Source organism: Zingiber officinale, chromosome 5B, assembly GCF_018446385.1.
Source record: "Zingiber officinale cultivar Zhangliang chromosome 5B, Zo_v1.1, whole genome shotgun sequence".
NCBI classification, from domain to species: domain Eukaryota; kingdom Viridiplantae; phylum Streptophyta; class Magnoliopsida; order Zingiberales; family Zingiberaceae; genus Zingiber; species Zingiber officinale.
Window position 1 is genome coordinate 1,188,512 of NC_055995.1, and position 14,769 is coordinate 1,203,280.

The 14,769-nt window shown below is 35.2% G+C and overlaps 1 protein-coding gene across 1 annotated transcript; it reads left to right on the forward strand.

Annotated features, from left to right (window-relative positions):
• The first annotated feature begins 488 nt into the window (after nt 1-488).
• LOC121987963 (probable LRR receptor-like serine/threonine-protein kinase At1g05700) lies at nt 489-13,913 on the forward strand. Its single transcript, XM_042541664.1, has 11 exons — nt 489-585; nt 662-1,229; nt 2,156-2,652; nt 3,990-4,125; nt 4,223-4,294; nt 9,726-9,868; nt 9,972-10,246; nt 11,026-11,152; nt 11,647-11,709; nt 11,796-11,985; nt 13,417-13,913. Exons 1-11 carry the CDS (start codon nt 489-491, stop codon nt 13,841-13,843), a joined length of 2,595 nt encoding a protein of 864 aa, XP_042397598.1. The 3' UTR covers nt 13,844-13,913.
• The last annotated feature ends 856 nt before the right edge of the window (nt 13,914-14,769 follow it).

Consider the following 14,769-nt stretch of genomic DNA (forward strand, 5'->3'; position numbering starts at 1 on the left):
TCAGGAGTTATTTTAAAAAGTCAACTGGAATCATGCCATCATATTGTTATTACATCATCTAAATGGCTTACCATGAAAAACAGCGATTGAAAATAATTTAAACATTCTCAATGCGTCACTTATTAATGAATTATTGTATTTGAATTGGCTCTAAATGAGATTTAGAGTTTTTATAATTATGTAACTTGCTACCAACAGATTAAAATATCTAGAAAAGTTTCAGTAAATTCATTGCACAACACTTAACAATTAATCATGTTTTCAACTCCTTTTCTTCTTCTTATTATTGTCATTATTGTGTTTTCATGAGATCAGTTCTAGGTTAATAAATAAAATCAAAGTCAAATGAAGAGTTTAATCATTTTATATAATTTGTTTCACTATTTTGTAGTATTTATAATACAACATCATAAAATTTTAATCAACTTGCTCTATAAATCTCTGCATCATCCAAATCACAGCTCAAAATTCAGTTGGAGAAGCAGGCAATGGAGAAGAGATCAGGCTCAAGCTACTACTGGTTTTGGCTTCTCCTGCAAATTCTACTGATTAATGTTCTCGGGCTTCATTGCCACCGCCCTCCAGGTATAAATAAATTGATACATATACACACCGTTTTAACTTTTGAAATGTCCTAAATCTTTCACATGAACATCTACAGATTCTTCGTCTTTCATAAGCATCGATTGCGGAATCGGCAATGGCACCAGCTTTGTCGATAGCACCACCGGCTTAACCTATGTTTCCGACGAAGCTTACATAGACTTGGGGAAAGATTACACCATTGACTCGACCTACTTATACTCCAACCCGCAGCAACAGGCCACCTTGCGCAGCTTCCCCAACAGCACGCGAAGCTGCTACACGTTGCGACCGGTAGTGCAATATTACAAGTACTTGGTGCGCGCCAACTTCTTATACGGCAACTATGACGGACTCCACGAAGCTAACACTACCAATCCTTTGGAATTCGATGTTTACATCGATGTTAACATGTTGATGACAATAAGCATACAAAACGAGTCATTGACATATAGTGCAGAGGCTCTGATTGTTGCGGTGGCCAACAATTCTGTATCGATTTGCCTAGTGAATACCGGCAATGGAGTCCCCTTCATATCGTCTTTGGAACTGAGACCAATGAATACCTCTTGGTACAAGCTAGTTAATAGCAGCTTCTATCTTCAAGTCTACGCCAGGCTAAACCTGGGTGCAACTCAAACCATAAGGTTAGTATATATGTCTGTATATTCGGGGTGTCTGGAATTAATCCAGGCATCTTGAATTATTATTTTTTTTATTTTTTTTAAAATTTTGGTCGAGGTGTCCGGATTTAATCCAAACGTCTCTATTCTTTATTTTATTTTAATTTTTTAAAATAAAAAAAATCTTTAAATCATAAATCCGAAATCTACAAATACATATATTATACCTCGTGAACACCTAAAATTATTTATCTTAAACACTATAATCCAAAAGAGAAGCTTGAATACTAGAGGAAAATCTTATTAGCTTAAATCTATTATAACTCAACCCCTAAATTCTAAAATCTTAACACTATAACCCAAAAGGAAAACCTGAACTTTCTTTATATATATATAGAGGTTTTTTACTCGGGCAACCAACGTGGGCGCCTCTCATTCGTGGAGGCGCCCATATTGGTTGTTGCCTAACATGAATGTGTAGGATATCAAATCCTTATACATAGAGAGTAATAATATTTTAATAATTTTAACTAAGTTGATTAAAAATATTTTGATATAATAATATTATTTTATATAGTAATTTTATTAGGTTAGAGTAATTTCTAGGGCTATAGTCTCATAATAAGATATCCAGATTATCACTCAGTTATTTAAAATTCAATCCTTAATTACGATGTATTTGTAAAAGATTTCTGTATTGATTGTCGCATGTGCCTCCTAATTAGATTAACTAAGGTCAATTATTCTGGTAGCTGTTATACTAATATTTTTAAAATATAGAACGAAATGTTTTAATTTTTTTAAAAAATATTTTTACGTGTGTATTTTAATGTTGTTGGAATGCATTGTCACAAACAAATTTTTTTAACCAATTTTGTAAATATTATGGTAAAAAAAAAAAAACGTTGAAGTGGGTTTGAGATGTTGTTGCGGTTGCATAATTAAATTAGGTACCCGACGGACCCGTCCGATCGCATCTGGACAGAGTTGACGAATGCTCCTTATTGGACCAACATCAACACCACTCAGCCAATCGAATACGCCTCCAATGACGAGTACGGGGTTCCGGTGGCCGTCATGCAGACGGCGGTCACCGCCTCCGGCGTCGGCGGCGTCACGGACATTGAATTCTTCTGGGACTTCATCGGCAGCGGGTTTCGACACAATCAGTTCTACACCAACTTATACTTCTCCGAGTTCGACGTCCTCCTCCCCAATCAGTCCAGGGCCGTCGACATCTTTCTCAACGGCGAGATCTGGGAAGCGGACTACCCCCCTCCCTACCTTGTGGCGGGATTCGTCTGCAGCATCGCCCCCCTCAACAAATACTATACCTTTCTGTGGGATATTAAGCCCAACGACAGCTTCAACCTGCCTCCTATCTTGAATGCCGTGGAAGTGTTTTCCTCCATGTACCTCGAGAACGTGACGACCAATGAGAGAGATGGTACGTTGTCTGCAACATATTTTCGTTTTTCTTATGAAAAATTTGAAGTTGCGAACTTGTTTTTGTAAATCAAATGTTGCCTAATTGCTTCCCTAATATTTTTATTCTCTTAGTTCATTATTTTTAGAGAGAATAATCGTTGTTTGTGTTTGCTCTTGGTTTTATCGGGAAAAAAGTGGAGTCTTTTCGGCATATTATTTACCATATTAATTTTTCAACATTATAAAACACGAATTGGCACGAAGCGTTTCAACTTTTGTGAAAATTTTAAAATGTTGAATTTTTAGTTGGATACCTTGTTAGTAAAGATTAAAACTTTAATGAGTTAAAAACAAAAGAGGATGCATATTCTGATTGAGATATTAAATTACATCGACATTATTAAATAATATTTCTAATAAACAAAATTAAGTAAATTCCTGTTAATTCTATGGATGATGTCCCAAGGCAAGATATCTACTCACATGTATGAAAGGGTTAGCTGAAATTCATGATAACTACGTGGGCATTAGATATTTGATTAAGTTAATTTAGTTCTTGAATATTCAAACTTCGTTCTTACAAATTAAAATAACCTAAAAGCTAAATAATTAAAACTGTGCTTGATTTAGTTGTCCTATTCATGGCCTGAACCATTTGAATTCAATTAGCTTAATTATGTGGTCAAGGAGGTAATTAAAAAAAGATAAGACATGTTAACAATTTGAGATAAATATCAAAGGTTGTAACATTAAAAAAAAACAATGAAATAGATAATAGGAAAAAACTATGACAGTTTGAGCTTTTAAAGGCAGAATTAAAACTAAAATTTTTAGTTTTTCTTACTTTAACTGAATTCATCAATTGTAATAATTTTTGCAGATGCTCTAGAAAACTTTTACTAAATCATTCTCTTTTTTTATGTTGTTTCATTTTGTTACTTACCACGTGATCATTTCTTTTATGTAGGACCCAACTGATTCCTTGGTAACTTCATTCATTTCTCTAAGTGGAGATGAGTTTGAAATTAAGAAAATTGTCCACTAGAGCATAAATTTCTGCCAATCCTATTAGTAATTTGCGTGTATGATAGGATATGTTGATGGCATAAAACTGCCTGAGTTCAAAATAGTCTGCTATTAGATTTACAGCTGGTTATGTTCTTTAGTTTTCTATGTAAGACTTTGCTATTCAGACAAAAACTAACAATTTCTTTTCAGATCTATTCTATTACTTTCTTAATTGGGTCGTGGTCATGCTTGCTTTGTTTTTTTTTTTTAATTTGCATGGATCTTCACAAACAATAGTTAATGCAATGTGCTGATTAATTTCTTTGTTTATTGGCTATTGATAACTAGTTGATGCCATTAATGTCATCAAGGCTCAATACAAAGTGAAGAAGCAATGGACAGGTGATCCCTGTTCACCAGTAGAATATAGATGGGCTGGTTTGAATTGTAGCTATATTTCAGAGCCTCCGAGTATCACAGCGGTGTGAGTTATCCACTGAAGAAAAAAAGATTATTAAAACAACGATTGTTCTAAAATACTCAAATATTTAAATTTAAAATATGAATTTGATTGTTTGCAGAAATCTGTCTTCTAGTGAACTGACTGGTGAAATATCCCCTTCCTTCAGTGAGCTTTCAGCGATCAATTATCTGTAAGTGCTGATGCTTTATGATAAGTACCTTGATTATATATTTATATACTTGCACCTTGACTATGAAAGTAATCATGGAAGTCCTTTCCTTTCTGTGTTTGTTGTTAAAGGATACTTATATTATTGTCTTGGTTCTGAGTACTAAGTACTTAAAACGCATATCTTGTGCAGCTATTGGAAACACCAAGCTTACAGATAATTCTATCTACCTATAATGTCTTGTCCTATTATCGTATTATTCTTTTTTTCACAATTAGAACTAACATAGAAAACACTGTGGTTATATAGTAGGATTGGTTGGTGTCTTCTGAACTTCAGGCATGCAACTTTGAGTTTTCTGCAATACTTGTATATTTTGTATTTTTGTCCACTAACAATTTTTTTTACAATTAAAGTTCATTTTCGTAACCAGTACTCCACAATTTATTGTTATCTTCTCTTACGAAATTTTCCACTTACGTCTTATGTCCATCTTACATAAATTATCTTACAGAATAAAGAGTATCATTTCATCATTCTTTAATGTTCATAATGGTACATATACAATCATTTCATCAATGGTATATAGTACACATTCCCATTTGGTCATTCTAGGTTGCCAATCTTGACCATAATGCTTATCATCAACCTTTTTTTTTGTTCATGATCCATAACTAGACCACCACTATTGTGTGAGAGCTACACGTGTCTATGCAGCCTACACCAAGTTGATTGATTATATGTTGAGCACTGATATGATATTGTTAGAGATGTGAACTTTTCATGTACCTTGGTTGCTTTGTTCAAGGAATGACTTGGAACTCAAATTGGTTGTTAATTTCAGGGATCTATCTAACAATAACTTAACAGGAATGATACCTGATGTGTTAGGAAACTTGTCCCATCTTAAAGTTCTGTAAGTCTTACACCAATGGTTTATTTACTATCTATTATCAAATAGAAGAATCAATGGCACAAGATCTCTTCTTGATATATTTATTAATTTTCTTTGATTTTTTTTCCTTAGATATTTAATGCAAACCAACATTGATAAGACAATACCTCCTTTGCTTAGTAGAAGAGTGACTGATGGGCTGCTACAGATTATGTAACTGTTTGCTATAATTCCTTCTGTTGAAGTTTGACATCAATGTTCTCTTAAGAAATCTTTCTTCCTACTATTAACTCATTTAATTAATTCTACAAAGCAAATTTCATTTCTCTCTTAATGCAAGGCACCTATTAGGACGCAGAAATTAACATGTTGACGTTTGTTAGATGGCACATGGACAGCTTAACTATGACGATTTCAGCAACATGTATCACATTAGACATGTGCTTGTTGGTATCTCATATTTATATTTTTTCCACTTCCATAAAGAAATAGTAAATATACATAAATATTCAGAATCAGTATGATCATGTCTATTCATGAGTAGAATCGTAGTATTGCTGAAAGTGAGTAGCTTATCTCTCCACCTGGCTATGAAATATTTTCATTCTCCTTTTCATAGTTTGACAATGAATTGGGACTGCCTGGAGCATGAAATTCATGCTACACCCTGATTTCTTTGTTTTTGGGAAAATTTAGCTTCATTATATGATGTTACAGCATATTTGTTTTACATTTTTTTTTATTTGCATTACAAAAGGAAGATCCACAAGTGAACACTGGGGTAAGAAATGTAGGATCGAAAAGAATTTAGATATCTCCACAATAGCATGATATTGTCCACTTTGGGCCTAGGCCCTCATGGCTTTGCTCTTGGGCTCTCCCCAAAAGGCCTCATACCAATGGAGATATCTTTTCTCTTATAAACCCATGATCTTTCCCATGTGTTTCCAATATGGGACTATGTTTGCAACCTTGCAACCCCAACAATCTCCCCCTCAAACAAAGGACCATAGGCTTCCCACGTCCGATCCTCGACCCACCAGGTCTTCCTGCCCCTCGGTCTACCTGACCTACTAGGACTTCCTTGCCTAGCCGCAACTAGGACTTCCTGCCCCTCGGTCCACCCGACCTACTAGGACTTTCCTTGCCTAGCCGCAACTAGGACTTCCTGCCTGGTGTCTGGTCCTCTTGATCCGAACATAGGAGCCCCCACTTTCTTTGTTCGAGGTCAATATTGTACTCACATGGTTCAATCAGACCATAGCTCTTGTGCACAGTCGGCGGTTAAACCTTCTGGCAGTCCGGGCTCTGATACCACTTGTAGGATCGAAAAGAATTTAGATATCTCCACAATAGCATGATATTGTCCACTTTGGGCCTAGGCCCTCATGGCTTTGCTCTTGGGCTCTCCCCAAAAGGCCTCATACTAATGGAGATATCTTTTCTCTTATAAACCCATGATCTTTCCCATGTGTTTCCAATATGGGACTATGTTTGCAACCTTGCAACCCCAACAAGAAATACTTAGTTAGGTTCTCATTATCTTAATGGAATGGTTGTCAAGTTGAATTTTTTAGTTCACAACTTTACAATTGTTAAAAATAGGATTGAATTTGTTGGTTTGATTAGGGAATGCTGTCAGATATACAAGTTATAACCCAATTGATCGGTCACAAAAAGCATGCTTACAGATGGTAATTGATAAATATATTTATAAACAATCTTTATCAGAGTTGCTGGTTATCTTTACTATCCTCTTGGAATGGGTGGCAAGTTGAATTTTTTAGTTCATAACTTGACAATGTTCTAAAAATTGAATCACACTTGTTACTTTGGCTAAGAAATGCATACTTTGTAATTATCTGGCAACATGAGAGAATTGACACATAAATGCTGTTAAAGACTTGACCAATGTTTAAAATATCATTTCAAATAAGAGTATCAATCATTGGTTGGAACAATACTATTTTGATGTCGAGCATACATATCGACACATGGTTTTGGTGGCACTGATTAGGCCAAAGATAGAGGAATCACTTCAAGGAAGATGAAGAAGAGGAGATCGACATATAAGTTATAGGGGATTAAAGCTTTCCTTATAATTGTAAGTTAATATCATGGGTCTATTTCAAGTCCCTATCTTTTAGTATTCTAGATGAACTCACCATATATTCAAGGTAAACTTCTACAATGAATCTTATTTGCAAATTCTATTGTGCTAATTAATGGGAGTATAAATAAGTTAAATTCAGAGCTTGATTGGGGAGAAAATAACAAGTAAAACTAAGATTGAATATATAAGCTAATTTTACTAATAAGAAAAGAATCAAAGGAATTAATAAGATGAATGAATATGAATTTTTCTACGCGACTCTATCATTCAGCAAGAATGAGATATTGATGAAGATATCATATATAGGATAAAATGAGTGGTTGAAAAGGAGAGAAGTTATAGGGGTCTTTGTGAGGCATGTCTCTTTGGCTAAAAGGAAAAAAAATTAAGCTGGTAGTGCAATTCATTGCACTTTATGGATTGGTATATTGAGTTATTTAGTTGTAATATGTATGAAGATTGATGAATGAAGTAATAGAAAGGATGATAATATACAGCAGTTAGATGTGGTTCCAATAGATATAGAGGTATATGGTTTTTTTAAGATGATACGTAAATATTCAAAGGTGACAAATAGACTCTATACTTAGAACAGAATCAACTAAAGTGAATGTGTAAAGAGTAGCAAGAGATCCAAGAAAACTTTAGTTGGTGTAATAGAATATGATTTTAGATTGTTAGTTGATTTAGATTTTGTTAGTAATATGCCTTGCGTAAAGCTAACTGATAAAATACATATAGGTCACCCTAGTAATTGGTACAAAAACATGACTTGGTGAGGAGGAAGAGGTATATTGGATGTTTTTCATCATTCATATTTCCTGATATAGAAAACTTTTCCAATGTGCACAAAGCTACTAGGACAGTTCCTTATACCATAGAAATAGTATCTTTAATATCATCATAGCCTTGATATAATTGTAACTTTGGAACACAGAAGCAAAAAAAGGTATAGACTGGTCCAATCCTTTTTCATACTGATTCATATAATGCTTAGGCCCTATGCAATTGTGTGAAAGGGCACAAGGGCAGGGGTAGGAGGGAAAGAGAGAAGGAAAATATTTTAACTATGTTTATTTGAAAGGAAAGAATCGAAAACTACAAATTTTTACTGTCCCGTTGGCAAGGTCTGTTTCCAGCAGGTCCCAAATTGTTGTCCAAACATCAATTCAGGGACCTCATGGCCAGTTGGATTGCCATCAGTCCAGAGACCATAGCCAATCAACTGACCAAACAATTTTTGTTTTAAATTTTTTCATATCTGTTGTCTTCTTTCAGTCAGAAACAAGATCGAGGAATCCTGTTTCTTGCTCTCTGTCCTCCACTTTCCTATACCTTCATTTTTTCATCTCTCCCCTTCCATCCCTCCAAATAAAAAACCCCATTAAGCAAACTATTGTAAACAAACAAATTAGGGAAAAATCTGCCCCTGAACAAGGTTAGTTCCAGAAGGTCTTAAGATCCCTTTCATCCAGACTCACACTAAGATCCCTTTCATCCGGACACTTTTTTGACCTATCTTTTCCTGGAAAAGTATCAACCTTTTTTAATCTAGTTTGCTTCCATAATTTTCAGTTCTTTATGGATGCTATGTTGGTGGAACAAATATCAACATATGAGCAATGCTAGTTTTTTGAATAGGAAAGGAATACTGCTTTTGTTTGGGGGATGTTTTGCAATTTCACAGTGCATTTTATGTCTAAAGTCTAAACAGATCAAGAACTATGTAAATTTCTAATTTGTAAAAGTATCTGCAAGAACGGGTGCCTTGTCTCTTTGTAGACATTAAAAGCCTCGCGGTCACATTTGTTTGCATACTCATGCACAAATCTCAATGCATTTTTTTTAAAAAAAAACTCTAGATCCTGCTAAATGGTTATTTAGGTGCCATGGTGCCACCAAATACTCATCAAGGAAGTACCAAATAGCTATCAAGGTGCCACCAAGTTAGAATGCTGAAATTTTGAACATATCTTTACAACCCCTAGGTGTGACTAAATAGTTATCTAAATGTCCCTAAATGATTTTCTAAGATTCTAGGTGCCACCAAATGGCTATCATAGTGGCATCAAATAGTTATCAAGGTGTCACTAATTCCAAATGAAAAAAAAATTAATTTGTCTTGGAAGCTCCCACCATTTTAGAATACATAACTGTTTACATTTTAGTGGCATCTTGATTATCATTTGGTGGCACCTAGATAACTATTTGGTAGCACCTAGGGATTTTGTAAAGTAAAAAAAAGGCTTCTTTGAGATGTGTGCACAAATCAGATTTGTGCTTGAAGAACTAGCCTAGTCCTCTTTCAAGCAAACAAACATGAGAAGGGGACTACATAGTAGTCTTGTTTGTTATCTATCATATGATATTAAGTGCAGATAAGTGAGTATTCCTTCAATTGGTTTCTGAATCTGATTCTTTCTGCTTAAATTGCTTGATGCCAGATTTGAGAATGTTCCTCCTCCAAGCCCATCTTATCCTCACAATAATAATACCATTATCATTGTGATATCAGTAATTGGTGGGGCTTTTGTGCTAATGATCGTTGTAGTATTTGTTTGGTGGTGCATTTGGAAACGTCATCCAGGTAGGTAAATCTGGGTGACATGCTTTAATTTCAATGTTAATTCCTTTCCAAGATCTGTACGCTTTGATATGTTGTAGCCATTATCTCTCGGTTTGCAATACAGGTTCAGTCCCTGATCCTGGCAAAAGACATCTTGAGGAAGAAAATAGTCTATACGATACACCTCATCCTCCACAACCTGATCCTCTGAAGACAAACCCTCATATTATGAGATTCCCATACTCACAGTTGATTGACATAACTAACAATTTTGCTAGGATCATTGGGAAAGGGGGATTTGGAGTTGTGTTTCGTGGTTGTTTGGAAACTGGAAAGCAAGTAGCTGTCAAGTTGCATTTTCAATCATCACCACAAGGGGAAAAGCAATTTGTTGCTGAGGTAACTAATTTAAGGTTTCCAAAACTTTAAATATCAAAGATCAGATGTACTGGAGCATGGATGATCTGATGAAATTTATGCATATAGTGTACTTGGTACTTAAGATGGCATGGTTCCTCGAGCTTAATATTTTCTAGGGAGAACCATGTGGAGCTCAACATATAGTTCATATACTTCAAAAGAAAAAAGGTTCTTTCGGTATTCTATTATAGATATTCTATATAAACATGGCTGAAAGATTCTTCTACATTACTAATATTGCTACTTGAACAAAGTTCGTGGTTTAACGCATCAGGCCTCCACAAATTGGCGTAGTTGGTACCTGCATGAGTGTTTGCTCCAATATGTCTTGGGGTCAATTCCCAGCAGGTGCAAAATGTCTCGTTGGATGTCTAACCTTCACCATGCAAATGGTCGCTCTGCGAGGGCAAAATTCCCCATTTATTTACCTGCTTGTATCTTACCGTGGGGCCAATAATATTAGGCTGCTTAAAGTGAGCAATATCACCTTTTGCTCCAATGGTTTAACGCATCAGAATTATAAGAAAACACCTAACACAATCTTTTCTTTTTAAAAAAGTAGGAAGATAAAGCAAAAATGGAAAATAATTAAAATATAATTTTTTTCTATAATGAACCGATGGTATTTGAAAAAAAAAAATCAAATTAAGAATTATACTTCTATAGCATCTAAAATGTCTGGGTCCTTTACCTTGTTTTTATTTAATATCACATAATTACATAGACCATGTTGGATATTATTTTGTGTTGTGCTGCAGGTTCAGAATTTGACAAGAATTCATCATATGAACCTGGTTGAATTGATTGGATACTGCATTGATGGAGAAGGCCTGGCTCTTGTTTATGAATATATGGATCATGGAAGCCTTCATGATCATTTGAGAGGTAATGAAACCATGGCATTACTGCTAAATAATTCATGCAAGTACATTATGTTGATCAATTTTTTTTTTGTTTCCTCGCTTTGAAGCTAATATTCATGTTTCTTTGTTAAACAAAGGAGAGAGAGAGAGAGAGAGAGAGAGATCTGACATAGTGGTTATTAGCTGTGAGCTAAGCTTCAACATTGGGTTGTATTCTCATATTTAAACTTCCAACTTATCTCAAAAATTTGATAAAGATCGTTCCTTGGGTATCTATAGGGTAAGCCTTTAGAAGAGGTAGCAAACTGTGTCATAAGTTTTCATATATTTAATTCCCTCATCAATAATCATTGTCACATTCTTCTTGTTTAGTCAATAGAATCTATGTAGAACCACTGTATCTAATTATCTTAGATAGGTATGGTAAAACTGAAGATTGATCATATGACAATTATTCTCATTGATTCACCTCAATAGTTGCTTAGCCATTTGTATTGCATCAAATGACCATTACAGGTAAAGCTGGTAGAGCCTTGTCTTGGAGTGAACGACTCAAAATTGCTATTGGAGCTGCAGAAGGTTTGGCTGAAAGCACTATGCATGTCTCACTGACTTACCACAATAACTTTCATCCAACAGTTAACTCTCTGTTCAACATGATCCAGGGCTAGAGTATTTGCATCATAAGTGTCACCCACCAATAATTCATAGAGATATAAAGTCATCTAACATTCTCTTGGGACCAGATCTAGAGGCAAAGATAGCGGACTTTGGATTGTCCAAGGCGTATAGAGGTGATGATGAGACTAATGTATCTACAAATGTGGTTGGAACGCCGGGATATGTTGATCCTGAGTATGTTTTCAAGTCTCTTGTTTATTTTTGTTGAATTGCCATTTCATTGTCAAACATATAATCCATTAAGGTTGGTAAACCATGAGTCAAAATGAACAAACTATTTTAATTCAAAGTTTGTTCTTTCCAACAAAGTAAAAAAAGTTGGATGCCTTAATGGTTTACAATATAAATTTAAAAATTGATCCATTGTTTAATAATTTGAGCTTTAGAATAAGTACTAAGCCAAACAATTTAACATGGTATAGAAAAACAATTGATGGGTCCAAATCTCAAAGAAAAATTTAAATCAAGTATTCCACGCACACATGAAGGGGGAGTGTCCAAAAAAGAAATCTAATCAATTCATATGTTAGCATTGAGTCAATCAAGTGATCAACAACCTCACTCACACATGAAGCAGAAGTGCTAAAAATAGTTTTGGGGTAAGTGGTTAGTTATATACCTTACAACATTATTTCCTGAATGCTATCTATTGATACTGGAGATCAATCCAAGACTCTCTTCCATTATTTTAATTACTATTACATCATTTTTGACAGTTAGCTATTCAGATTTCAGAAAAGCATCCTTAACCATTTATTTCACCTTATTTTTCATGTACTTTTTGTGAATAGATTAATTATTTGATCAAAATTATCAGAAAAGATAACTGATTATCTACTTTACATCCATTGATATTTTGTGTCATCATTACTTTTCCAAAATTGAAAGGGAGCCTTGACGCAACGGAAAGTTGTTGCTTTGTGACCAAAATGGTCACGGGTTCGAATCCTAAAAATAGTCTCTTACAAAAAGTAAGGTACGGCTACGTACAATGATCCTTCCCTGGGACACTGCATAGCGGGAGCTTCATGCACCGGACTGTCCTTTTTTTTATTACTTTTCCAGAATTATTTTACTAATAGTTGTCTTCTCAGGCTTCACAACTTCAACATTCCTGTATGTCTGATATTGGTAACCCCAATTATAGTCATCAGTTTGCTATGCTTGGTCCTGGCTAGTTTGTGCCAACTTTTGTAGTGAGTTTGAATTCCATAGTTGTGTGTTACTTGTGAAACAATGTCAATGTAATATATAATATTTATTCAGAAGAACAAAACTGCACAGTCATGATTTCCACATGCGTATTTCTTTGTCCAGCCTAAAATAAGCTTCTGATAATATCTGCTCCACCCAAAGCATACTGATGCCATCCACCACATTGTCTTTGAGTGAACCATCTTTACAATCTACACTTGCTTGGCTTAGTTAAACCCCTTGCTTATCTTGGTCAGCTTTCATTTCCTGTCTGTAGCTTCTCTATAAGATGCAAACTGCTTACTATACACCTTACATACTCACATTGAAGTTTATAGAGATGTTTTTGGCTCATGAATTATGATAGCATAAAAAAGTGCTCATTTGATTTCATTGATATCCTCTGTTTAGGTACCACAACACTTTGCAGCTCACTGCAAAGAGTGATGTATACAGTTTCGGGGTGCTTCTTTTTGAACTTCTAACAGGTCAACTTCCTCTTGTACCCAGCTCAGGAAAGCCTCATATAATGCCACGAGTGACTTCAATCCTTGTCAATGAGCCTATAGATGCCATTATGGATCCAAGACTTGGAGGACAATTTGATGCCAATTCTGCTTGGAAGGTCGAAGAGCTGGCAGAACAGTGCACACAAGCATCAGGCAGCCAGAGACCAACAATGACGAAGGTAATACTTGAGCTGAAGGATAGCTTGGAACTCGAAGCTGGTCGCCTAAATAGTAAGTTCAAACACAGTGAAGATATTGACACAAGCCAGATCAATTCATTTGAAATTGGAGGAGACACACCAGAATCATCTCGTCCATTTGCTAGATAATTCTCGTCTAGTTTCACATTCAGATGTGTTGTTTTAGTGTGGAAAAGTAAAGTTGTGGAGGATGGAATGATTGCTAGAGTGGTTTGGTTTGTCATCAGCATTCTAGATTGAGTTGTTATTTGCCTTTAACACTCCCTGAAGGTTGATTGATCTGTAACAAACTCGATTTTCTTCCACTGTGTCAATCGAAGAATTGCAATGTGACTGCGCTAGCGAGGTCATTTGGAAACTCAAACCTGAAAATCTCGATCGATCACACAAATGAGCTTTTCATGGTGAGCAACAATAATGAAAGAGACCAAAAATTTGAGTCCATATACAACGAGAAGAGTGTCTTCCAAGAACTTTTGGCCAGAATATTTGAGATGAGATGTTTACTTGCATTCTTGATTTGAGAGTCACTGGAGAGGATGAAATGTTCTTGCACACGAGTGAGCATTAGTTCATTCTCTTTTTGCTAGTGCATAGAGTTGGTGTCATATTATGGCAACAAAGAAGGTTAATCTAAAGCAGTCAATTCATACACCATTTTAAGCAAACCGAATTCAGCAATCGCATAAAGCAACTGTCCTGTGACAAGAAGCATCCAATAAAGTTACATCAATTAATCTCTCTCTTATCTTAATCAACAAGGATGATATAATTTCCTAAAATCTTCCACAGAATAGTTTTAACACAACAATTCCAACTTCCAATCATGGGAGTCCACATGAATCATTGTTTACTTCATCAACAAAAACTCCGGCTATCTCATTTCATAGTGTTGGGTTAGAGAAACTTGACAATGTTTCCCATTTAATGAATAGTTGATTGTATCTCCAGATCTACTTCATCCTCACAAATCGTTAGAACTTCATCAAGGTAAAGAACAGTTTGTTTCCCGTGTGTTGTAGCCTTTGATCTCGGGCCTGTAGAAAACAGAATAT

What these genes read in the sequence shown, in the direction of transcription:
- LOC121987963 (XM_042541664.1), top strand. Translation starts at nt 489, where the DNA reads ATGGAGAAGAGATCAGGCTCAAGCTACTACTGGTTTTGGCTTCTCCTG. An exon ending in GACGACCAATGAGAGAGATG is followed by an intron (nt 2,653 to 3,989) that starts GTACGTTGTCTG and finishes ATTGATAACTAG; the next exon opens with TTGATGCCATTAATGTCATC. An exon ending in CCGGGATATGTTGATCCTGA is followed by an intron (nt 11,986 to 13,416) that starts GTATGTTTTCAA and finishes TCCTCTGTTTAG; the next exon opens with GTACCACAACACTTTGCAGC.